The sequence below is a fragment of the Passer domesticus genome, chromosome 6 (genome assembly GCF_036417665.1).
Source record: "Passer domesticus isolate bPasDom1 chromosome 6, bPasDom1.hap1, whole genome shotgun sequence".
NCBI classification, from domain to species: domain Eukaryota; kingdom Metazoa; phylum Chordata; class Aves; order Passeriformes; family Passeridae; genus Passer; species Passer domesticus.
The window spans coordinates 60,352,350-60,377,596 of NC_087479.1; the positions used below are offsets into that span (position 1 = coordinate 60,352,350).

Below are 25,247 nucleotides of genomic sequence, written 5' to 3' on the forward strand. Positions count from 1 at the left end.
AGCCCTTTTGATGGATCTCCTGTATTCAGTTAGGCTGAAGCCAAAGTGGATCAACAAGAGACATGGAAGAGAGAAGTAAACAGGAAGAAAATGTGGATGCTGCTGGAGATGATGAGCATTCAGTTGAAAATAAAAGCCAAACTTGGACTTCATTATGCAGCTGATATTTGTTAATATAGAATAAGTGAAGCTGTAGAGCATGAACAAATTTCCTTTAGGAGAAAGTGAATGTTAAGAAAGGACTAAAATGTGAGTCATGTAGCCATGTGTCAAAGGTAAAATGTCTCCTGCATTGCTGGTCCTTCTGCCACTCACTGTAGGTCTAGTGCTGCTCTCAGAGAATTGACATTGCTATCATGCCATTACCCTCAGCTGCTCTCCTGTCTTACTTCCCACCGTTTCTGTTTTGGTAGAGGCAGGGGCTTGCAGGGAATGCTCCCTGCTGTGTGGAGCCCTGTGCAAACATCAGTCAGGGTTCTCACCCTGAACGATTTGCACTGCCACAAACAGTCATGGTATGCAAATGAAACAAGCAAGGGGATGGGCAGGAGGACACGAAAGAATGTAGACAAAATTAGAGACTACTTTATTACTGGTCTGATTATGTGCACAATTCCTTTCAGCAGTCCCTTTAGCCCACAGAACACTATCTTATCTGTCACCTCTGTGTCACATCTGTGACAGACTGAGGCCAGTTGAGGATTGTCATGTTGCTGACCAAATTTCATTAGATGTGAAAGTGAATTTTAATCAAATGTTGTTTTCCATGTGGATTGTACTTTTGGTAGGCAGTGGTATGGTGGTCTTTGTAGCATCTCTCCAGTCTGTTTTCCTGTTACACCACTTTTATTACCTAACAGTACTGGATCAAATAAAAGATGTCCTGTCTTGAGCAGCAGCCATAAACTACAACAGCAGGGCAAGCATGCATGATAATGTTTTCCATTCCCTTCTGAAACTTCAAGCATTTTCACACCGTGGATTTACTGAGATAGATGAGGTCTCAGTGTTTAACGTCACCTGTGGTTTTCCATGCCCATTTCCCTCCATTTCCCCTTCCATCACCATGATCTGCTCCTTGCCATGCTGATGAACACTTCCAAAGCTAAGCATTCCTTCTGCCAGGTCTTTTGCTTGGAATCAGTGATCTAGTTCTCATTAACTTGTGAAAATAGGTAAGGTAGAAACAATTTTATCTGGGCTTTTCTGGTCACTGTTCCATCCCTGTGTCATGTGCATGTGACCTGTACCTATCCACATTTTGCTAGTTTAAATGAATTTCTTAACATTATGTCTTTCTTTATATAACCAGTGGTAGCATTGATAGCTAAGGATGGCATGCAAAATAGGGTGACTCACTCGTCAGTGTGACTTTTTTGATGATGCTTTATTTTACATTAAAATGATATTCTTGTTTCAGTGGCTCTTGAATACACACTAGGTACTCTGAATTTCTCTGTCAGAATCATGTGTCTCAAATGTCTTCAAAGCTTAGGAGTGAAGAGTAAATGAAGTTAAGATGCAGATTCTCCTAGGTGTTGTTAGATTGTTATTTAAAATGACTTTTATGGCTTTGGTTTTTAGTGTTTTTTATTTCTCAGAGTTTCATTTCTTCACATATCATTTTCATATAGCCTGCACTGTAGAAAGGTTGAAAATATATTTACTGAAAAGATTAGCCAGAAAACTAATAAAACTGGGGGGGGTTGTTTGTTGTGGTTTTGTTTTGTTTTTGGTTTGGTTTTTTTTTTTGTTGTTGTTGTTGTTGCTGGGTGTGGGTTTTTTGTTTTGTTTTGATTTTTTTTGTGGGTTGTTGTTTTTGTTGCGTTTTTTTTTTTGGTGAGATTTCACTACAGAGGGGAAGATAAAGCTCCATGCACCTAAAAGATTTCCTGTAGGGGAAAATGAATGCCTGTGCAAGAGGCACAACCTGCTTGAGATTTTGCTGTGTGGCGCCCTTATACATATTTCATCTAAATGTGCATTAAGTTTTACAAATAACAGCAAAACAAGTAACAAGTAGGGTGATTGAGAAGTCAGGCAGGTATGCAGGAGAATGCTGGTGATGTCATTCCATTTGCCTTAGGCTGATATTAGTAATGTGCTGCCCTTCATCATGGAAACAAGTGGAAGCCTGGAAGGACTGAATGTGGGATTCTGGGCGTCACAGGTGCAGTGCAGGCTTTGCATTCAGAGATGTTCCTCACTGCTCCTGTTGCAATGCCAGCTTTGCTCTCCTCCTGCACACTGGGGATCTGTTTTCATTAAGTATGGGGACCTGTGAAGGAAGACACTGCTGGCTCTTCATGAAAGAGAGAGTAGTGGTAAGGGGGGAAGAGGAGGAGGAGCCTCCAGAGTCAAGGATCGCGTCTTCATAGAAGTATGATCAAGGCTCCTTTATTGTTAGGTTCAGAGTACATTTATATGGTTCCAGGTTCAAGCGACACGGGGAAGTATCTGATTGGTTAACAAAGCACTTATACATAAAACAAAGACTATTTCTTGAACATGTCTTGGTCATGTAGCTCAGCTTGTCAGCAATATCAGCAGAACATCTTCTCATCCTCTGTTAGAATCTTCAGACCATGTTCTTTCACATCCTCTTCCCTGGGATGCAGTTGGCAAACTTTCTCCTGCTGGCTGTCCAAGGGCAGCATGCTTCTAAATCCACAGAATGTCCATTGTTTTTTGTCTGCAGGGTTGTGCACATAGGCCACAGTGTCTGCCCAAAATGCTCTCTAACAGCTCTTGGTCTGGAAACTTGTTAGCCTGAGAGGAAATCACAGTTCTTTGAAAAAAACCCAAATATTATTGTGGTTCTCCAGTGACTGTCATCTTATATCCCAGGTGAGATAAGTGAGATGTTGGAAAACATTAGAAAACCTTCATACCCATATACTGGAACACCTTCAGATGAGCCTTCCAACAAACCCTATGGCTCTTCTCCCAGAAGGGTCTGGGTAACCTGTGGTAGCAGCACTGCAGAAAGTAACTTGTTATAGAAGATTGAAATATTTAATAATTGTTTGAATAATTAGCTTTGATCTAGGCCTGCCTTGACCTAGTAAAATATTTAATGATTTTCATTCTGAGATAGAGCTGAGCGCATTTGTGACTTTACCTGTGTGAGTAGCTTATAAAATGAGACTGCTGTTGAAGAGCTTTTTGGACAGGCCTAGATGACAATGAATAAATAGCATTTATTAATTTATTGTGTAACTGCTACTCTCTGGTCTCACTGGTTACCCTTGTGCCGTATGTGGTTTGTGTTGTGCCTTCCCCCCCCATTATAAGGAGGTTAAGAACAAATTTTCTGAACAGTGCTAATTGCAGCAGTGTGCACAACACTCATTGATGTCTGTCAGTGTCTGCAGGGAGGTGTCAGAGCATGGCCCAGGCTCTGTTTGGTGGTGCTGAGCAACAGGACAAGGGCAGACACTGATGGCCAGGAAGTTCCACCTGACCATGTGGAAGAACTTCTTACTGTGCAGTGATCATGCACTAGAAGAGGCTGCCCAGAGAGGCTGTGGAGGTTCCCTCTCTGGAGATACTCCAGAACCTTGTGCTCACAGTCCTGTGCTCTGGGATGGCTCTGCTTGAGCAGGGAGCTTGGAGCAGATGATCCTCCCATGGTCCCTTCCAGCCTGCCGAATTCTGTGATTCTATGTATACCACGTGTTACTAAAAACTGGCTTCTTTTAGTCATGTAGAACAATTATTAAAGCAATTCTGTGTTACTGAAGTCTTTCCTTAGTCTGGGAAGTCACAAGAAATAACATAAGGTCTGGTATAACCTCAGCATATGCCTTGTTTTTTCTGTCTGTTTCGTTATCCTTTCCTGAAAGTCCTTGTCAGTGGTTTGGCAGCAATGTTAGAAGTGGAAAAATCAGCTAAGAGTAACTGTCACTAAGAAAAAGCAGCTTGTAACATGAAGTGCCTACTCAAAATACATATTTTTATTACTTTTTTTAATGCATTCCACATTTTTATTGCTTTTCTGGATTAACATGTTACATGGAATGCAAACATGAGAAACCATGTGGCCATATCCTTAGCAAGTGGTGTGAGCTATGTAAGAAGGACATCCTGGGGACAATGACCTCTGTGAAGTGCTCATGAACTGCAGAAGATGAAGTACTCAAGTGTTGTTATTCACAGCACAGGCTGATAGACCAGATTGTTTCTGCATCGTGTCCTTACTCAGCTCCTACAAAATGTACTTGAATGGGGGCTTAAGAGAGTCTTCAGGATTTATTTATGGAGCCTCTCACAATAAAACTTATTTTTAGCTTACAAAAGAGCACATTGCATTTTCCAACAATATAATTTCTCTGTTGTTGTTAACTGTTTCTAACCAGATTAGATTAAAACAAGGATTACACTAATCTCGAGGACCAAGAAAACTGTAGCCAAAGTGTTGTGAGGAAGAGTGAACTTCTTGTAGCTTGAATATACCCTTTTTCTGCTTGTTGTTCTGAAATTTCTACCCTTTCAGCATAAATATAGAAACTGCATTCGTTCCTAAGGATGGAACCCAGGTAAGCTCAGGTGACCAATTAGTGATAATTGAGATGCTGGGAGCAGATTGCAGCCACCTGTGTCCCAGTGAGCATCGCTGACTGCAGGGGGGTGACTCCAGCAAGCTGAAGGGAAGGGGAGCAGTGCAGGAGCTGCTCTTCACCCAGCAGCACTGTGAGCTCTTAGCATTGAAAGCTTTCCTGCTGAAGTACCCTGGAATCTTCCTGGTCAGAATTCCCTTGCAGTTCCCTGGATATAATGCAGGTTGGGGGGTGCTTTGCTTTGCTGATTACCAGGATGTACCTCTGCATGGAGATACCTTTCATATCAAAACTGGTTAGACCTAAAACATCGTAATAATATTTCACGGTGGTCTGTGGTAAATGGTTCAAATTCAAATTATGATCTAGCAGTGGCATGGCAAGTTGGAATACTTTTAATTTATTCCCTTTCCTAATAAAATATAAACAGTCTTGGATTTAGGTTGGGCTCAGTAGGTACAGGAGTTACCACTGTACAAGCAGGGATATCAAATTTAGTGTGCATATGTAGACTTGCTCATTTAATATTGAATCCTCAATTACCCTTCTGTAAATGCTCTTGAAAATAGAACAGTGAACGCATCTCACAGGTCAGGCTATCTGCATTTATTCCCCTATTTCACAAAGTCTCACAGAAATGCACACCCGCTCTTTTATTTTCTGTGTATTACAGAATTAATGCATACAGGGGCTGCAGTGGAAGCTTTGGATTTAAGCTATTGCCAAATGGCCTTTTTAAATTGATAGAGATTCCTGTCACTGGTGGCTCTGCAACTCTCCTGTTTCCCTTCTGTATTTGCACTTTAGCAAATCTATTTGCTTCCTTGTATACTTTGTGGAGGGGAACAAGCTGACTTTCCGCTTTTATGATTTTGTTTTGAGTTCTCAGCACACCGTGGTCAGCTCAGGGCTGAGCTGTGCACTTTGGTAGGTGGGGTCACAGGTGTGGGACCCCCAGTGCTGCAGGAGAGAGGGCTGCAACAGAAACCCCTCTTTGTTAAAGACAGCTGGGAGCTGTCTGGAACCACGGGTTTTGTGGCACGCAGCCTAACAGGTGTAATGAGCCTTAAAGTTACCCTCGTGTTTATTTCAGAAGGGATTGAAAACCGAGTCTGAGCTTTTCTTTAACTTTTACCCCTCTTTTCCTTTCGCTTTCCAAAAGGACTGTTGCTAGGGAGTGCTCCTTTCAGCAGTTTAGTTTTGTGCTCCTCTTGGAGGTTTCTGATGCCAGGGGGGTTGCTCACATGGTGAGTGTTATGTCCATATTCTCAAGAAGCCTACAGGAAAGATGTCTGGCAAAGCTGGAATGCAAAATACAATAACAAAGTCTAAAATTGTAATCATTATTACCATTAAATCATGTTATCAAAACAGTTCTTTACAATTAGTTTCCCTTGACGGCTCTTCACAGGGAAAAAAACCAAAACCTCAAGATTCCTATCCACTGAACCAAATCCCAGTGTAATTATTCCCATGTGATAGTAGTGAAAGGAATACGACTGCAGAGATAAAACCTAAAAGCAAAATTTGTCTCCATGGTTTTGTTCCAGAACTGAGGAAAGTGAGGGTAATTAGTTGACCTAGAGAGGGTTTACACACAGTCCTAAAGTGGTTTTTGATGTCTGCTGCAAAACAGTCCTGAAACCTGATTCATTTACAACCACAGGTAAGGAGCAGGCTGGAATTCTAAAGGTGTGCTTGTGAGAGCTCCCTGTACCAGCCTGGGTTCCTGCCCACAGGCAGACAGCCTGGAATTAAAATGTCCTTCTACTTTCTTATTATTGTTTGTATTTTGAACATGGGAGAGAAATGCCACTTCTCCCTTATCTGTGTGCTAGCTCCCCTTGTATACAGCTGCTACAAAGAATCTCACTCTGTTTTTAAGATGCACAAATTGGCAAAAAGTTGTGGCTCTTACCACATCTGGTGGATCTTTATAGAGGTCCCCCAGACACTTCCTGTAAAAAGAAATGCTGCAGAGAGGGAAATATTTATGATGCAGTTTCAGGAGGCTCATTAACTTCCACAACATGGATGAACTTCAGGTAAAATAAACATTTAAAGGGCAGCCTAACATTTTAAGGGACAGGTGGCAAGAATAATTTGTATCTGCGGTAATATTTATAAACATGGCATTTAAGAAACCTCTGATGCTGTACAAAAGCTTGTCACTATTTGGTTGCTTACTAAGCAGGAGGAAAAATTGTTGGTAATGAAACCATGTGAAAATAAGAGATATCTAATGTCCTACCTATGGAGCAGAAATGGATTGTTTGTTTCCCAAGTCAGGGTAAAACCAACAATAACAGCAAATGGGCATTTTTTTTACTCTCCTTCCTTAGGTTTTGACTTTAATTTTCTCACACTTAGAATGAGAAATGCTACAAGCAAAGTGGGATATTTCTGAGTTGCTAGGAAGAGATTTGGGTGGGTTTCATTGCCAGTGCTGACTGTGCAGTGGGAATATCTGCATTCCTGTATACTCAACAAGATATTGATACTGGGTTACTTTTTAGTTTAATTTTTGCTCAAGCTAGTTCTGCATCATTACACCTGCGACTTTAAAGCAGGTTCTGGGTTAATACCTTTGCAGGTGCTGCCAATTGTTCCTTCTAGGAAGAGAAATCATCAGCTGTTAACACTGATGAGCTTGATTAAAATTAACAAGCAGCTCTTGACAAAGGCCAGCAGTCTGACTTGTTTCAGGTGCTGTGGTTCTTTGTTTCTGGTTTGTGTGTCCCCCCAGTGTTAATGCTCAGTGATAAAAATCTAGTTATCAGTTTTACTGAAGAAATATTGGTCACTGGAGAAATTCAGTTTGTTTTCTCTTTCCAACACTGGCATTGGCTTTGGAATGCTAGCAGGGAAAAATAAATCCAAGTCAGGCTTTTCATTTAATCTTGTTTTCTCCTAATCCATGCTGTCAGGCCAGTGGCACATGAACAACCCATGGAGTTGCTATGCAAGGTATTGTTTGTGAAGCTTTTTTCTGCAGGGTGAACCTGTGATATCAAGGTTGATTTTTGTCAAATGTTTTTGTTTGCTGTGTTGATGTCCCAGGTTACCAAGGGGTTAGACACCGTGACTAGCAATGTCTCTTCTCTTCGACTTGAAGCCTATTTTTTAATTTAAAAAAAAAAATACAAACAGCTGAAAGGCTGGTCTTTCTGTCCTTTGTCTGTGTTAAAATGAGTGACGAGTAACTGTAGGTTTATTAGCTAGAAATATAGCAAGATGCAAAGGTTTTAACCTTAGAATAAGTAAATTCGGATTGAAAACTAATTTTTAATTATCAAAGTAAATGCCAAGCAGTCTTAAAATTCAAATTTAGTCCTTAATGCTTTCTGTTCTAAAGTAGAGTCTGACGTAGTTGAATCATTGAGTTTGATGCAGAATTAACAAAGTGAATCTGGATTAAATTTTGGAAAGACTTGTGAAAACTGTGAGTTATTGGTGTAAAACTGGGTGAGGTTAGAGAGCTCCTGTGTGGGAGGTGCAATGTCAAGAGCAGTGGGACTTTCTGCCCTTAGCCTGTAGATACAAAGAACTCCTAAAAAATTCCTTTGGGCATGAAATTGAAGTATAATATATTGCAGGTATAGGGGGGTTTGAGTCAGTGTAAGGTCATGAGCTATATTGTACCAAGTAAGTTAAATGTTGGAATAACATCATAAATTAAAGTTACTGCTTTGTTGTCCTTCCATGAAGAAGTTGAATGAGTAAATTCATTTGTGGTGAATTTTATGTCTGGCTAGCCATTAGAATGGCTCCAGTGCAATTACTTTCATAGATCATAACAGTCTTGAAAAGTAAATAGTTTAAAAAAGCAAAAACCTTGAAGGAAATTACAGAAGGCATAATGGCTTTTTGAGAGGCATGCCTTTGCATCCATATATATATATTTTTTTTTTAAAACCAACAAAATTAAATTGGTCTGTTAGTTATTTCTGCAATATTTTTTTGTCTCCTGCAATCCAGAAAATCATTAATGAGTGTTTTTCCAGTCAGAGCAGCGGGTGTCTTGAATGTTTGTTAGAGGGCAGGAGGGTGTCCTCAATGACTTTTCTTCTCCTCTTCTTTTTTTTTTTTTTTTTTTTTTAATCTAATAAGAATTTTAAAAAGAAAAAAAAAGAAGGTTAAACAAAAGTCATTCTCTGCTTGCAGTTGCTATGGCTGAAGGGCCCCCACTTTTGTCATTTTTGGAAGCATCAGAATTGTCACTGGCTTGGTCCCCACTGCAGGCAGTGACAAGGGGTAAAAAGGTATCACATCCTATTTCATAGACTTGGGTGCACTGAGCTGTAGTTGCAAAAGATGCAACTCAGGTCAGTGCCCGAGATCTCCACAAGCTTTTTTTTCTGTGTGTCCTCACTTTTCCTTTTTGCAGTATGATTTATGTCTCATTCACTTAACCACCTTGTGTCTTCCCCCTGTTCTTCCGTGACTCTTTTGCTCTTCCCATGTTCTCGGTTCTTCCTGTGCTTTTCTGGCACACTGAATCTCACTTGCTGGGGTAGAATCATGAGTTTCCTCTCTCTTTGGGAGAAGATGATCCAGACAGCTGACATGTGAAGTGTCTCTGGAAGGTGGGGTGCCCAGGACATTCACCAGCTATGGTACTCAGAAGTTAGCCTGTCACCACCTCAGCTGACACTGGAAACCTTGTTTGATCCTGGATCCTGATTCCTCTGAGCCAGATGTTTCTGGGTACTGCTTCTGCACTTGTCTGTCAGTCTTAAACAGCTCATGATGTCCAGAGTCACAGCTACCCTCAAGTTTTCCCAACACTACTGTTTAATCTGAGAAGCTGAGAGGGGCAATGGGGGAAGGCAAATCAATTAGAGCTGCTTAAGTGTCTCTAAGAAAACAGACATGTTGCTCTCATAGAACTTTTGGGATATAATTTTTAGGCTTTGACTATTCCCAGCTGTGATATGAGATACTTCAGGGGGATTGGATGGTGTGGGTAGCAACATATCATACACAGTGCTCTCAAAATGGCTGATTATGGAGCATAAGACCAAAAGAGTCTGTACATTCTGATCTTTTTCCCCAGGCTTTACTTTCTTGTGACCTTCTTGTGACCTGCATCTAACATTGCTCTGTGTGCCATTAGCACATGCTTTATATTCCTTGTAACAGCATATTCCGCTTGCTATGGGGAGCCTTGGATATTATAATAACAAACAGGAGTGGGTAATGGACTGCAGAAATTAGTGTAGAGAATTGGCCTCACTCCACAAATCATCCACCCATTTATGTGCTGGCTGTTGTAATATTTATGTGAAGGTGCTATATGAATGTATTTGAGCATTTTTATGTCTATGCATCTTCCTATCATCCATTCTTCAGTCCACGTGGGAAAGAAGTCTTCAAACTTGGAGGTGAAATCCAAGGAAAGAGTCAGCGTATTAATTAGTTTGTTGGCGTATAAGGATTGTTAAAAACCTATCTGATTATTTTAAACTTGTAATTTGAAGACATTTCCATTCTCTGTGAAGCTGGAGAACTAACGTGGGAAGATGTTTGTAAATCCACTGTTGAAATAATGCTGCTACAGGGCAGCCAGAGGAGTACCTCACCAGCTTCCTGTGAGAGGCACAGGACACTCAAATGGTCACCCAGCAGCAAGATGTGTGCTAAAGCTCTTCAGCAAAATCTGTATTTCTAGACCTGTTCTGTTTTTCACAATAGTAACTGGCTTTCCGTGGGGCTTCTTGCTTGGGCCACTGGTATTGGGAAACAAAATGAAAGCAATTTTCTTTAGCACCTTGATGTTTTGGTTCGTGATTGTATTTTTTAGATTACATCATGATTCCTCTAAGCTGTGACCTCCACCAGACCTGTTAATTTCTTGAAAAGGTTGCTTAACAGTATATTCAGCATTTCACTTCTGTGAGGCACATAATATCACACTTAGGAAGAATATATGCACCAGAGTTTAACTTTGGAGAAAGTGTGCTATTCCCAGAGTCAACAGCGTAATTAATCTCTGAATGAGTCAATTTATCAAGTTGAAATCTTTGTAAGTCCATAATGGAGATGTTTTAGCATCCAGTGTCCCCAAGGCATGCCAGCAAGAATGCCTTCTCAAGATTTTGGCCAATTAAATGTTTAAAATTATTGTGACTTCGGGGAAATTGTAATTTTTTTTCTTACCTCTGCCAATACAAAAGATGGAACAATTCCATTTTCTTAGATGCACACAAGTTATATTTCTGTTATGTTTTTCATACTGAACAAACTGATAGTATTTCCGTGAATAACTGCAATATTTCCAGGTAGTGAGTTGGATGAGTGAACAGATTTACAAAAAATAAAAGCAAAAAATGGGCAGTCTGTTTTTCATCACTTTGGTAGGTCACAATATTATACAAGGTCATTAACTATCACTGCAGCCAGTTTTCAGATGGCAGTTAGAGTTGTGTACAGACATCAAATTTGAAGTTCTGCTTACTCTTACAAAGGACAATTTCTATTCTTTTCCATGCAAGAAATAGATTTTATGTAAACCAATAAAAATCTATATTCATAAAGCCTGTGAACCTCTTAATGTGATGTTTGCTGTCCAGTCAGGAGTCACATTTAAGACCACACTACTTAAAAAGTTAGGACAGTCCTTTTTCCTGATATGGATGTAAACAAAGAAAATGCTTATTTATTTGGTGTGCAGATAATACAGAGATGTGGTGCAATTTTTGGAAGAGAAGGTGCATTTCTTCAGTGTTTTTAACTCCAAAAAATAGTGGAATAATTGATTTGTGCTGTGGGTAGGGAATTTTGTGATCTGTTCATAAATTTGAAAATAATAAAGTATTTTGGGATTGAAAACCCACAGTAAGACATGTTTAGGCAATAAAAGTAAATAGGGAGAGATAGGACTCCTCCATTGCAATACATGGAATCTTTCTATAGTTTTTTAGTATTTTTTTAACAGTAGAAGGTACAGCAGAAACCTCTGGAAAGCTCTTGCTTTTTTCTCTTGTGCTTTGTTGGTCTGTGTTTTGGTTGGCTTAATGCACGTGCTGAGGATGTCTGGCTGGACTTGCCTGTGTACCTGTCCCTGGCCTCTCACAATGACTGACTTTCTTTGAAAAATGGAACACAGTGTAAGTCAATCAGAACCCTCTGGTTAAGGTGATCACACCCCCAGTTATCACTAATGCTTCAGCAGTCTTTTCTTCTCTTTTCCAAACTGTTCTGTGTGCAGGCTTCTTCAGCTGAGCACAAGCTTGGAGTTTAGTGGTTCTGTTTGTTCCATAGTCCAGCTGTCCTCTTGGTGGACAGAATAAAATTTGCCTACTGGCTTCAAGGCTGATATTCTTTGGAAATAATGCACTGTGTTCAGCCTTGATCTAGGATAAGATGTCCCTTAAGAAAGGCTGGGTCCGTCCTTCCTTCCTTCCTTCCTTCCTTCCTTCCTTCCTTCCTTCCTTCCTTCCTTCCTTCCTTCCTTCCTTCCTTCCTTCCTTCCTTCCTTCCTTCCTTCCTTCCTTCCTTCCTTCCTTCCTTCCTTCCTTCCTTCCTTCCTTCCTTCCTTCCTTCCTTCCTTCCTTCCTTCCTTCCTTCCTTCCTTCCTTCCTTCCTTCCTTCCTTCCTTCCTTCCTTCCTTCCTTCCTTCCTTCCTTCCTTCCTTCCTTCCTTCCTTCCTTCCTTCCTTCCTTCCTTCCTTCCTTCCTTCCTTCCTTCCTTCCTTCCTCTTATTTTCATTTTGAAGTTCTGATATTTGCATTGTAATTTAACCATTAAATAATGGTAACTAAGTATTAAATAATACTTAGTTACCATGAAAAGAGCAGACCTAATAATTTCTGAAAGTGTACTGATACAGCCTTGCTTCTCTTAGGTACTGACATGTATTTTGTGGTGTGAAATAAAAGCTTGCATTACTTTCTATTATACTGGTAAATTGCTTTTAGCCTGTTCATGTGTAGCTATATTTTAATGGTTTTATCCAGGGTAGCTCAAATGCCTAACAACATCATTGTTTTACAGGAACAAGTCTGTGGGAATTCCCCGTGTGTGGCTGGGGAATGTTCTCCTCTGTGCAAATGGGCTGCCTGGCTTGTCCCTACCCAATGGCAGGATGGCACTGCAGCTGTACCTGCAGGACACACAGACTGGGCTTTGGGGCTGGTGTGCAGGAGGTGCTCAGTGAGGTGTTGGAAAGATGAAACACAGATTGTGTAAGTCCTCTCAGCCCAGGGGCAGCCACCACTTGGTGGATTTTACTGGAATGTGTGACAGAGGGGATCGGGCAGTGCAGTCCCCACCACTGCTGCCTTTGGGCTCTGTTGTTTTCATTGCCGAGGCAGTGGCTCCCATTAGCAGAGGCAGTAATTCATTTAGTGCAGGAGTTACTTACAGTACAGCTGTGCTGCTCTGATGGTGCCATCTGCCATCCATGGGTGGGAGCCAGCTTCCTGTAGGCTGCACATTCCAAGAGAAACTTTCCTTAGGATACCCAGACACCCGTGCACGGAGCCTGCATGCCCCATAAAACGTGAGCAAGGAACCCAGGGAGCTGTCAGGAGTCGCTTAGCTGAGATCTGCATCTTCAGACTGTGGTGCTAGGATCTGAAATAATTCTGCCTAATTGAGGTGGAGTCATCAGAAGCAACCCTGCTGGCCAATTTTCATTTTCTCTCCTTTTAGACGAACTGCCTAATTCAGCTTTGTAAGGTGCAGCCAGCCATGTCTGTCAGGGCACAGCTAGAAGAGTGAAATTACAAATTGCCATCTAAAAAGATCACCCTCCTAATTGCAGCAGGCCTTAATTCACATTCCATGGGTGTATTTTTGCATTATTGCTTAATGAAAAAGCTACTGGAGCCAAATATTTTTGTGGATGTACCTGTGTCCTAGATCTCTCCTGGTGTGTGCTGTGTTGCCTGTGAGGCTTTTCAGCCCTGTTAAATGGAGGCACTGCTGCCAGGGCCTGTCTCTGGAGCTCAGGAGCTCCCTGTGTGCAGGGCAGGCAAAGCTGGAGAGGAATTTGCCCTTTACTGGGCCAGTGGAAGCTGATGAAGTGAAAGCATCTACTTGGTTCAGCCACTTGGTTTATGGTGCCCTGTGCACTGGGGAGTGAAAAGCTTACTAGAACCAGAGGGCAGTGCTGGTCAGAATCACACATCACACCAGCACAGAGGGAAGCTGTGGGTTGTTACCTGCTTATTTTACAGCAGAATAGGGGATTGTGTTCCAGAGGGTAGATCTTAAAAGACCTCTTGAGCTGTGCAAATCAAGGGAGATGTTTAGACATGATATAATGTACAAAACAAGTGCAAACTTGGCTGGTCTAATAAATGGGAAAATAATGGGAAAGTAAGTTTTGCCCAAGTTGGTGTTTCAGAGAAAACTAATGAATGTTTTTAATAAAACTGTGCCAAGTATTTCTTTAATTTATTCCTTATTTTAAAAGAAAATATATTATTTTAAGAAAGTAATATCTCGTTTTCCACACTTAGGGTACTGAGAGTTTTCCTCATAATCTGGCTTTCTTCTGTCAGTCAATATTTGCTGAGCAGGTTTGAACTAGGTATGAAAGATTTCTCTGAGAAAAGCTGATTGATGAGTTTTGCTCTAGGTACAGTTTACTTTTTAAAAAAAAATTAATGCATTTTAGCCTCTTAGCAATAACACTGCCCACTTTGCTCTTATTTTGGACGTAGTGCACCCCTGGCAGAGTGTGCAGAAGGATCACAGTGCCTGGTCTCAGGAATGATGGTATATCCTTGCACAGGAACCTACCTTCTCCAAATCACTGCAACTGCAGAGTTTTCCCAGTGGGATGAGAGTCTGTGGAGAGAAATCAGCACAGGGAATAGTGACAGTTCAACTGGAGGCCAGTTGGGTACATTTCAGATGAGCACTTAGAAAACTTCAGATGTTTTCTTCCTAAGAGTGTCTTTGCTGCAGCTGGAGATGATCTGAGCATGGCAACTCCTTCAGAATTTTTTTGTAATGTTGAATAATAATCTTGACACTTGTGTGAGAGCCGTGTCAGTTTATAGTGACAATTTAAGTCATTAACAAATGGCAGCTATTTGCCATCTGCCCCTTATATCAGAATCCATATGCAACTTAGTGTTGGTTGAGTGGATTAACTTTCTCTTAATATTTTTTGCATTAGCAAGCAATTCCCTGTTCCGGTTTAGTTTCATGATTCTTTTTTCTCCAGATGTGGTTCTTTTGTGAGAAAAAAAGAAAAAGAAAAGCCTTACAAAAAAGGTAAACGCTGAGCATGTGAGCTGTGTTGATGACTTCTGGGGGACTGTTCATTTTCCAAAGCAAAGGGCTGTGGTTGTCCAAGAGGATGAGGAAGGGGACAAATGAGACTCCTGTTTCCAGTCAGTTGCAGAGCCTTGCTGTCCTCTTTGACCGTAAGACACAAATTCCCACAAAATTTGTGTGGGATGGGGGCTACTGAGGTTGCTTGCCACTGAGTGATTCCAGAATGGCAATTCAGCTGTTGGGAATTTGAAACCAGCTCAGAGGCATCAGACTTCTGATTTCCATCGAAAGTTTTGATTTCTTTAGTTCTGTGAGTTGCATACCTATTTTAGATGGCCTCTGTCTTGGGTGTCACCTGCCAGACTCCTCTTCCTGGAGCTCTGTACCACTTCCAGAACTGATTAGGCACTGCTACCTCAGTAGTGTGATTGCAGTGGCTCAGGATTAAGGAAAGAAGTGCAGCTGAATCCCTACCAGAAACCCTGACGCACAACACCCTGGGATATCTGGGAGGTTGGCACAGCTGGCTTTGAAGTTGTGGCTGATGCCTGACCCCAGTGATGTTTCCAAAAGGAGACCAGTCCCACCCAGGAACCCTCTTCAAACACGAGCAGCAGCCCAGCTTAGAGCAGAGCTCAATGTCACTGTGGGCACTTCAAGGCTGTGGGGACTCCAGCAGGCAGACATGGATGTAAGAAGCAGTTATGATAATAGATGGAGTTCTGTTTAAACAGAGGGGAGATAATTAAGGTGTGGCTGTATTTATGCACATAGGGATATTAGAAAGCAATGTTTTGTTCAGTCTTCAAGGGCTCCAGCCTGCACTGCTGGTGTTAGCTGTTCTTCATTTGCCCGAAGCTTGGCATTGCTTAGCCTGGTGGTCTCTGAGTAGCATCAACTAAAATAGAATTGCTGTGCTGGGTAAGTTTTAGAATAGATTTCTGTGAGAAATAAGAAGGAACAAAAATTCTGCTTTTAAAAAAACCCGTAAACTTGCTTAGTTGCGTAAATGCAAGGGACAAAGTAGTGGTTTTCATGCAAAAAATACTGTGGTGTGTCAGCATGTTGGCACTGATGGTGAATCAGCTGTTCTAAATATACATCCCAGAAAGAGGAAATATGTTGTGATATATGAGTCTGGGAACCTATCTTAAATGGAGCAAAAAGGACGCAAAATGATACCATGTAGTTGGAATTCTGGACTTTATTGAGAAGTAAATGAAAAGTGAACTCTCTCTGTAGGCAGCTGTTAAGCAAGTAGGTTTTTAAATATTTCTAAAAAATTTTTGACTAGAAAAGCAGCACACTGTGGTAATAACAGTTTCAATGTTAACCTTTATGCATGAATAAATGGATAGATATATTTTAATGGCATTTCTGAGGTTGATGTAATGGCTGCCTTCATTAATGATCTTTCAAAGCCGAGGGAAGGCATTGTTACAGAGATTAAATAATTCTCTTAACAGTACGAAGGTAATACATTGCTGGTGGATTTGGAAGGCCGTTTTGGAGAGAAATCACCAAACAGTGCAAGTTCTTGGACATGGCTGTAAAAATTTTGTAGACTTAGAAGATGATTTCCACTGCGTCTCACTGCTTTCCAAGCAAGTATAAATGTCTTATCAGAATCAACCTTGCTGGAAGCAGGAGGCTGAAAGTTAGGGGACGAATTAATTCTGTAATATTTGTTCCTGAGAATGAAAATAGAAACAGAGAAAGTGGCCCTATCTCCTGTGAAACCCTTTTGTTTTCCAAAGTGGAAGCTGTGAACATTTTGAGGTTTTTTCGTCCTTTGTTTTTTGTTCCTGATGCCATTCTCTTTTCCCCAAAAGCACTCAGAGACTCTGAAATATGAATCATGCTATTTGTCCATAATAGCTGGGATGCCACTAACAGCATCAAACTATTAAACAGGGAGAGAGAAGGCCTCTTCTGCTTGGCTCTTAGCTCTTGTATTTAATTCTGATTAAGAGGATGGACCAGAGTAGTGTCCAACAACATAAATGCATGCACATTAATTTAGTCAGGGAACAGGCTTCTTGGGAAATCAAATTAATTGCCCACTAGATATTAGCATCTATGATTTTGCAAAGTAATTTAGCACTTCTCTATAACTGAGATTTATCAATGGGATGTAGCTCATAAACTGTACATTCCTACCTTTCCAACAAGCACGTTCTTCAGCTGTGTTTGAGAAATATTAAAAGGAATTAAATTAGAAAGTATGATAACATAGGTCACTATTTAAACTATTTTAAAGTTTTTATTGTAATGAATAAAAGCAAAGTCATTGTTTTTAAAGCATATTTCATTTTAGTGAAAATAGGTACTCCCATTACTCTTGTTTAGGTGGTGTGGAAATGTATTGCTGTTTAATAGGAAGTGCAAAACTGTTTGAATATTTATGTTATGACTCAAATCTCCTGTCTCATGAGGGAGTGAAACCTGGACAAATTTCCTGAACAACTTCAAGAGGCACATTAAGCTTTATTGAAAGAAATAATGTTCGTAAACACTGAAATTGTGAAATGCCCTAGGAGTGGTTGTCTACAAGTAGTGTTGTTTTCTTTCATGTAAAAACTGCCATTGAAATACAACAATTGCATATTTTGAAATATAGAGCTTTTTCCAGTGTTGTGGCTAATACTGTCCATACTTGTAGGTTTCCAAAGCAAGGAAATGCAGCACGAGTTGCTGCAGTATGAACTGGATTGTCAGGCCTGCTGTTTGTATTGGGCTTTGGATAGATTTGTTTCTCTTTTCTGAAGCAAAGTTATTTCAGGCTCTGTAATTTATGCTGATTCTCATTCCTGGTGGCTCTCATCAAGCCAGTCTTTGATTGGGAAAGGATTCTACCTGTTTGATGCATCCAAGAATAAATAAAAATGTGGTTTACCTTCCCACTGCCCCCCGCCAGCTATGGTTTCAGTGGGAATGTAATTGATAAATTCAAGAGTAGCAGGAATGAAAATTATTTTGCAAGGGAAGACAGAAATTTTCACAGTAGCGCATTCAGGGGTGCAGTGATTTTACAAGCATGGCTGTAAAATGGGTATCAACAAATACATTGATTTTTTTCCTCTATCATAGCAACACACATTCTCAGTAAATACCAGGAAAGAGAGCATTACCAAACAAAACTACCATGCTGAAGTTCACCCTAAGGATTTACTTCTGGTGTGCTTTAATTATGGAGAGATTTTCAGTTTTGAAGTTGATTTTCAGTTCTCACTAGATGCATTTCTATAGATGGAATAATCCTTCCTTCATGAAATAGAATTATTAAAAAATATGTTAATAATGCAAATTTAGGAATCTTGACATGCAAATGTTCCTAATAAAAAGAACTCTGTGCAGAGTTTAGTTTGCAAAGAATTCAGCATCGGAGTTTAGTATTGCTCTGGAGTGCAGTTATCTGAAAGTAAAATATATGAAAACAATCAAATATAAATATGATGTTTTAGGGTTTTGAAGGAGTTTTTGTGAAGTCAGGCAACCTAAGTGGAAATATTTTAATTAATGTTTTGCAAAACCACTCATTAAAACTTGTAAGTGCTTAACTAAACAAAACCTTAATTGAAAGTGTCAGAAGTGATCCATGGCTGCGTTACAATTTTCTTCTTTATGCATCATTTCCTTTGCCATTTAGTTGGATACCAAGCACTACTCTGACCTATCAGTTCAGACACAATATGTTCACCCTGGTTTCTTTGTGCTCTGTAAAAAGAGTTAAAATAGGCTTAGATTGAAAAAGGTAGGAACTTTATTGGTTGGGTTTTTTCCTAGAGCAACATCAGTTTTCTGAACAAGTGGCCACAGGACAGTTCTGTGGATGCAAAAGGCTATATTCCATGTGTACTCTTTGTATCCTTGAGTCTGATTTATTATTAAAACCTCCTTTTATGAAAGGTGAAAAGTATTTTACTGCTTCTAACAATGGCTTTGTTAAATCCAGATGTCTGTAGTAAAATGGATGGTACAGAATCCGTAACTGGAATAGATAAAGATAGTTAAACTAATCAACTGATATTGTTTTTAATTCATTTCAACCAGTGTATCTTAACTACTGTCACATAGATTTTTGTGTGTAGGATAAATATTTCTCAAAAAAAATAGTTAATGGGGACGTATTTTTGATAAATTTTTGAAGTGCTACTTTGTGAATTTATGTAGCAAGAGTCAGTTATGAACCCACTTTGAGTAAATACATTTAAAACCTTTTACTCCACAGTTATTTGCGACTCACCATGCTCTGTGTAGCTGTCCAGAGTTAGGTTCTGCTCTGTGCCAGGTAAGGATCTGCACTCACAGCAGCAGAGCAGCCACAGAGTCAAAGAGAAGGGTTTTCCCCAGAAATCCAGGCCTCTGAGAGCGCTGATGGAAGCTGACCTTCTCTCCCATTATGCTTGTGGAGAAATGGTACGTAGGAATATAAGAATCTGTTGAGTAATCCAGTTTATTGAATACATTCTTGGGGCTTTCCAGGCCTTGATGCCTTCCTCTGAATCATGGGTATATCTTGTAATTGTCTTGCAGCCCACATGGCAACACCAGGGCAAAGTTGATTTTAGCAGTTCCAAAAGGAATACAAGTTCTTGTGCGCCTTAGAGGCAGTCAGGCAAGCTTGCCCTGTGTTCACCTGAGCTACTTTGCTCTGTAATGGATAAAATTAGGTCTGAAAAGTTTCTTTCTTTGAGATAACAGCAGGCAAGACAAGTCCTCATAACCCAGGAGAGGAAATTTATCTGTTGTATCCTCACCTTCTCTGCTTATCAAAATGTTTTCAGAGGCACATTCAGATACAAGGGTATTTTAAAGGGAAATCACCTGAGTCTTGGCCCCAGATAGTCTTTCTCGGGTCAATATAGGATTGATTTGTCCTTTGAAATTCACAGTTCTATCAGTTTACATCTTCTGTTTCAAAGTTCCTCTATGAAGAGAAAGGTTCATTATCATCTTTCACAGAAAAAAAAAATCCAAATCTTTCTGGTTGTCTCTGCAGTGAGAGGTAAAGAATAAGTTTTGAAAAAATATAATAATGGGAGCCTAGCTAGCAGGGAAGATTCCACTATGGTATTTTACAGGGAAGTGTGGAAATCAAAGGTTTGAACCTGAACAGAATGTGAATGAATTTCAGCCCTTTTAACCCCAGTGGTTTATCAGGTATCTGTTCTCATAAATTAATATAATCCTCCATTGTACTCGGAAATGGTCCTGTACCACACAAAATTCTGGACTTTCAGCTGCACTGAGAAATTAATGCCAACCACAGTAAACACTAGATCCAGGTCTCTTTGCAAATTGGGACTCTTACAACAAATGTCATCTGGACTAAAAATAAGCCCCAGCTGGAATATGGGATCCAGAAACTTGGATCCTAGAGAAAACTGAATATAGAAAATCACTGTATAGTTGGATTTCTTTCAGATGGAGGTTGGTGAGTGCAGGAAAAAAAAAAACAACAACAAAACAACAACAAAAAAAAGAAAACGAAAGCTCAGATCAGTAATTTCACATTCTGGCAGGAAGATGTGTGTAATAAAGTCCCTGGGCTATAAAGTGTTTGGCATGTGGAGTCCCATGAAAAAACTGATAGTCATCTCTGTTTGCCTGAGAGAAAACAACCTTTAATGTATAAACCAAGCCTAAACTGGGAAATGAAGCATATTGCAGGAATACAAACTGGGTTTTATGACTGTTTTTAATGGCACTGAATGGAACGCTATTTATACAACTCAAGCAGCACATTTGTGTAACTGCCCTTCCTTGAGGTTTTTGGCTCCGTGTATTTCTTAGCTCATGGCAGCAAGGGAGGGTTCACTGACATGCCACCTCTGAAAGGTGCTGCTGTTCGTTCAGTAGCAGCCCTGGGATTTCCACAATGGGATTTATTCATGAGAGTCCTCCAGTGGGCACACATTCAAGTAGGAGGTGAGAGTTTCCTTGGAAAACAAGAGGTATCTCACATTTGCATCCTTAAAAGGTTGTTACTAAACTTATCTTTGGAACCATGGAATGTTGTGTGCATCAAGGCACAAAAGCGAGTCGCTCCTGGCTCATGCTGAATGTGAGCACAAAGTGACACAGAAATTCAGTAAGATGTACTTGGCTTGGAAATCTGTCTTATTTATGCTGCCAGTGGCACTCCTTGTGAGGTGATGAGCTGTGCTGAGTGCCTCTCCCCTGCCTCCTGTGGAAGCATTAATCTGCAGGAGCCCCACAATGACTGTTCTGGGAGTCACTGCAGGCAGGTCACTGAGATTAATGTAATCTGTGTTGATCTCAAACACCACAGCTCATACTGCAGATTAGTTCCTCACTCCCAGATTACAGCTGACCTCTTTTTCTGACATGCCCTTACATTTTACCTTACAAAGAATGTAAGGTGCAAACAAGTGTTGTATTAATTACCCTCTTTAATACCTGTCATGCTTTCACCTTTTGGCAAAGGCTCACAAAGAAAGAGATCCAAAAGGATATCTTGTGTAAAACTGGAAAGGGATTGGCTTGTTTTGCTTTGTTACTAAGGCTCCCATCAATAAATATCTCACTGATATGAACAGTTAATCCTTTCCCTCTCACTAAAATTCAGAATAACGGTGGTACTACTACATTTAATTCAATGTAGTAATGAATTTCTTCAGCATTTCACACCAATAGCTCTCCCATTTCAGATAAAGTGGTGAAAGCATGTGCATTTTTATTTAGCCTCTTTCAGGCCATTTTGCAAAACTAGAAGGTTACTTCTCTGAATTAAGTCCTGCAAATACATACAAATGATGCATGAGAAACAAAGGGGCTTGTGTTTCTCTGGCCAGACCTTCTCTTGATGAAAATATTGTTCTGGGACTTCAGCTACAGCTTTTGCATATCTGACCCTCGGAGTCAAAAAAGTGTTGATTACCAAGCAGAAGCAGATCAAGTTTCTCTTCCCAATTTTCTTTTTACTCTATTACTTTTTAAAAATGCCTAATCTCACATATTTCATAGGAGCGGTTTGTGGCATGGATTTTGGTTAATAAGTTACATTGCATAATTACCTGCTTCAGGAAATGTCAGTGTGTTATATAATACACATGTTGTGTAATGAGCACTGCGCTGTATAGTGCATAATTCATGGTATAACGTGTTCTGTTATGAATATAGAGCTACTCGTGGGAAGGCTTTTCTGCTATGTTGTCCTGTCTCTGGCAGCATGTATATGGAGGGAAGGAAAAAAAATGCGTTGAACATCAGGTTCCCTGAAATATTCTCCTGGCTTTCAGCAATTTGTACTTCAGGGAATTGTGGAGTCGTTACCACTTCAGAGTGAAAACAAACCCTCAGTGAACCTGGAAGTACCTTCTGCTGGTGAATCCATGTTTACTGTGTGTCTAAAACAGCCCATGAAATGAGCTGTAGGACACAGGTTACACTGCCCTGGCACTGATGCAGTTCACTGGGCAGGAAAATAGCAATAAATAGGTAAAGCAGGGGCACCTGTTCCTTTACTGAATGATCCCACAGGAAAGTGTCACCATGGAACACTTTCACCATGTGCTTTGGATCACATGGAGTATTGTGGTCAGCATTGTCATGAATCTTAAACTTGTGCAAATTAATTTCTTCAGAATTATAGATGGAGAAGGAAAGTAAGTTTGGGAGTTTTCTCATCAAGTTTTGAGTTGCAGTTTTGAAATCAAAATAAATAAGCTTTCCAGTAGCCTGGTCATACTGCACCAAGTCCTGGTAAGTGTATTTCATGTGGCATGCATGCCACTCATTATTAGAGTCCCTTAGGGTCTTCCTCACGTAGATTTAGATGTTGGGCAGAAATACAGTTGTGTGAAAGTTACAGAGTCCTCAGGCTACTGTAATAGATATCCTCAGTTCCTTGCAGAAAAAAACCCCAAAGAATCAAGGCAAGACTTTGTATGTTTTATTTAAAAATGGGCAGACTCCTTCAAATAGATTACTGCAGTAATAAACAGAGGAAAATGTACAATTTTAAGCTTTTAAATGGGTAATATTAATTATCTGCTGAGGTTATGGGAAAAGAGAATGAAGTAATAGTGTTTTCACTTCATTTTAGTTCTAGTGGTTTCCCTACCCTTTCAGATCACAGATACTTTTCTTATGCTTTTAATATTTTATCTAGAAATATGCCAAACAAAGCCTATGAGTTTAATTCATGTTGTCAGGTATTCCAGTATTGTCTCTTTCTCAAGTGGTAGAGAAATCTCCCTTTTTGTTTAAACATTTGGGAAAGAGGAGGAAGAAAGGAAAAATATTCAAAATGGGAAAAGGAAAAACACTAATGAAAGAAATATGTGATTATGCAGAGAAACAAAAGCTATAGAAAATAAATTAATTTGTGAAAGCACCTGTCCCTCCAGGTATAATTTTATAAATATCTACTTTATCACAGAAGTGGTGTTTTGAAAATCTGTTCCCCTTTTCTTGTTTTGTCAATACTTTAAGGTTAATCCATACTAATGTATCTGTGCTGTTCATGCTGACTGAAAATGAGATTTTTTTTTTGTCTGAAAGGTTTTGAGAACACCTTATATTCTGATTTCTTGAGATTACAGATTCCTTTGAAGCAAAATAGTTAAATTTTAGAAGAATAGAATGCAGACATTCGATTCACTTGAATGTTCACTACAAGTATCTTCCTTTCTCCCATCTTTCTAGCTGGGATTTAAGGTACAACTAGTTCCTGTGATACAGCAGAGTCTGTATACGTTTCTGGAATGACAGTGAAATTCCATTAGTTCTCTCTCACTTGCTGTTCCCCAGAAGTTTAATTTTGGCTCTGTGTGGGGATGTTCTCTCAGACTGCAGGCAATGGTTTGGTGTCTAACCCAGTGCAATTGGGATTTGCTTTGGCAAATCACCTGAGAGGGGCTGACTTGTGATCACGGTCAGAGCTGTGAGATTGAAATGTTGCCCTGCTGGTAAAAAGGCTGTGTGAGTGTGGCTGTGAATAATGGCAGTGTGGTCTGGATTAATTTATTTGATCGCACAACTGTGAGGCTGCTGGCAGAACAAACTATGTGCGTTCAGAAAGCAGAAGAGGAGCTGTTGTTGTTGTTGTATTAAACTGCAAAGGCAGCAGCCAGGCTTCCTGAATAGAAATGCATTTTTCAAATGGAAGTAAAGCCTACATTGAATGGAATCTTAAGTTTAGGGTGCTGGTTCACAGCTGGGCTGCAAGGTGCAGCTCAGAATTTGCCTGAGGAGCTGAGCTTTGTAGGGCGTGACTGTGGTGACAAATCCTGCCTCGAAGTGCCAGCAGGATGTCAGCTGGTAACTCAGAGCATCCAGAGATGGCACCTGCTGGGTTTTTCCCTGAAGAGAGCTCATGCATTCACGCCTTGCCTTGCTCTTAGGACTCAACACCTCCTAAGAAATTTCCTAATACTTTCAGTGGGATTTGGATCCAGTCATCCTCGTGATTCAACACTGTGATGTTCAGACCAGGGACTTTTTAACCTCTACAAATTCTTAGTGAGACAAAGGCAATACATATCCATTCCAAATTGTAAACAGTCATCCATAGATACACATTAGAGCTATATTACAGACAAAGAATTAACCTGTCATGGTGTGCTTAGATGGATATTTGTGTACCTTTCAAGGAGAGCCTTGCTCCTTCTCCTGGGTAATTGGAAAGGTGCTGGTGTTTAACAGACTTCCTAGACTGATTTATGCTACTCATGAGCACCCTGTAGCAGCATTTTCAATGCTTTGGAAAGTAGATAATAATTGCTAAGTTAAGTAATTCTGTCAAATCTGACCTGGAGGGATCAGTTTTATGTGTTGCCTGAAAATTTACAGAAATCCTGCTTTGGGTCCTTAGAAAATTTGAGATTAGAAGAAAAGCAGGCTCTGAGCAAGAGTTCTGTGCAACTACTGTGATTTGCCTTTTGTAACTATCTCATAAAGTTAGATAGTTAGTTCCCTCTCCTCAAGCAATTAAACTTAATTTCTTTATATTAATTTTGATTCTTATTCAGAGAATTTTATCTCTTCATTACATACTCTAGCTGTAATTTAGCTTTTAAAGCATTGCTGATTAAAAAGAGATTTATTTCACTGAGCTAAACATTATTTTAAAATGGATATAGAGGTATCTGCTAACACACCTCCCTCTGAATGCCGTTAATTGTATGAGCAGAACTATCTAGAAGTCAATTTTGTCATTATCAGACGCTTTCAGGGATTTAAAAGTTTTTCATTTAATGACTTCCAAAGAGTTTTTTGCCATTTATCATTAAAAAGGGACTTGAGAATAGGTTGATTCTTCCAGTGGTAACGAATCAGTAGTCAAAGTGCTCATGTGGGATGAGACTTCGAATATCTGATCTTCCTTTTTCAATTCTTCCAGTTGAAGGTTTAAATGTCTTTTTGGCACTGGAAAATTTAACTTCTAGAGCTCAGGATTCACCCTTGACAGAGTGACATGACTGAATA

General features: G+C 40.0%; 1 protein-coding gene and 1 long non-coding RNA gene across 4 annotated transcripts in view; one reads left to right on the plus strand and one right to left on the minus strand.

Moving 5' to 3' along the window:
* Window positions 1-25,247, plus strand: part of GALNT18 (polypeptide N-acetylgalactosaminyltransferase 18) — a 209,243-nt gene that overhangs the window by 41,553 nt on the left and 142,443 nt on the right. The window contains exon 1 of one of the 3 annotated variants that reach the window (XM_064426188.1): window positions 7,505-7,526. The exons of the other annotated variants lie outside the window; for them this stretch is intronic. Coding sequence (XP_064282258.1) covers window positions 7,520-7,526 — 7 coding nt within the window. The 5' untranslated portion in view covers window positions 7,505-7,519. Of the gene's footprint in view, window positions 1-7,504; window positions 7,527-25,247 lie in introns of those variants that run through there. 3 annotated transcript variants of the gene reach the window in all.
* On the minus strand, window positions 5,724-7,120 carry LOC135303915 (uncharacterized). Its single transcript, XR_010365335.1, has 2 exons — window positions 6,478-7,120; window positions 5,724-5,860 (listed from the first exon to the last, which is right to left on the minus strand). It is a non-coding gene; the product is annotated as an uncharacterized LOC135303915 (long non-coding RNA).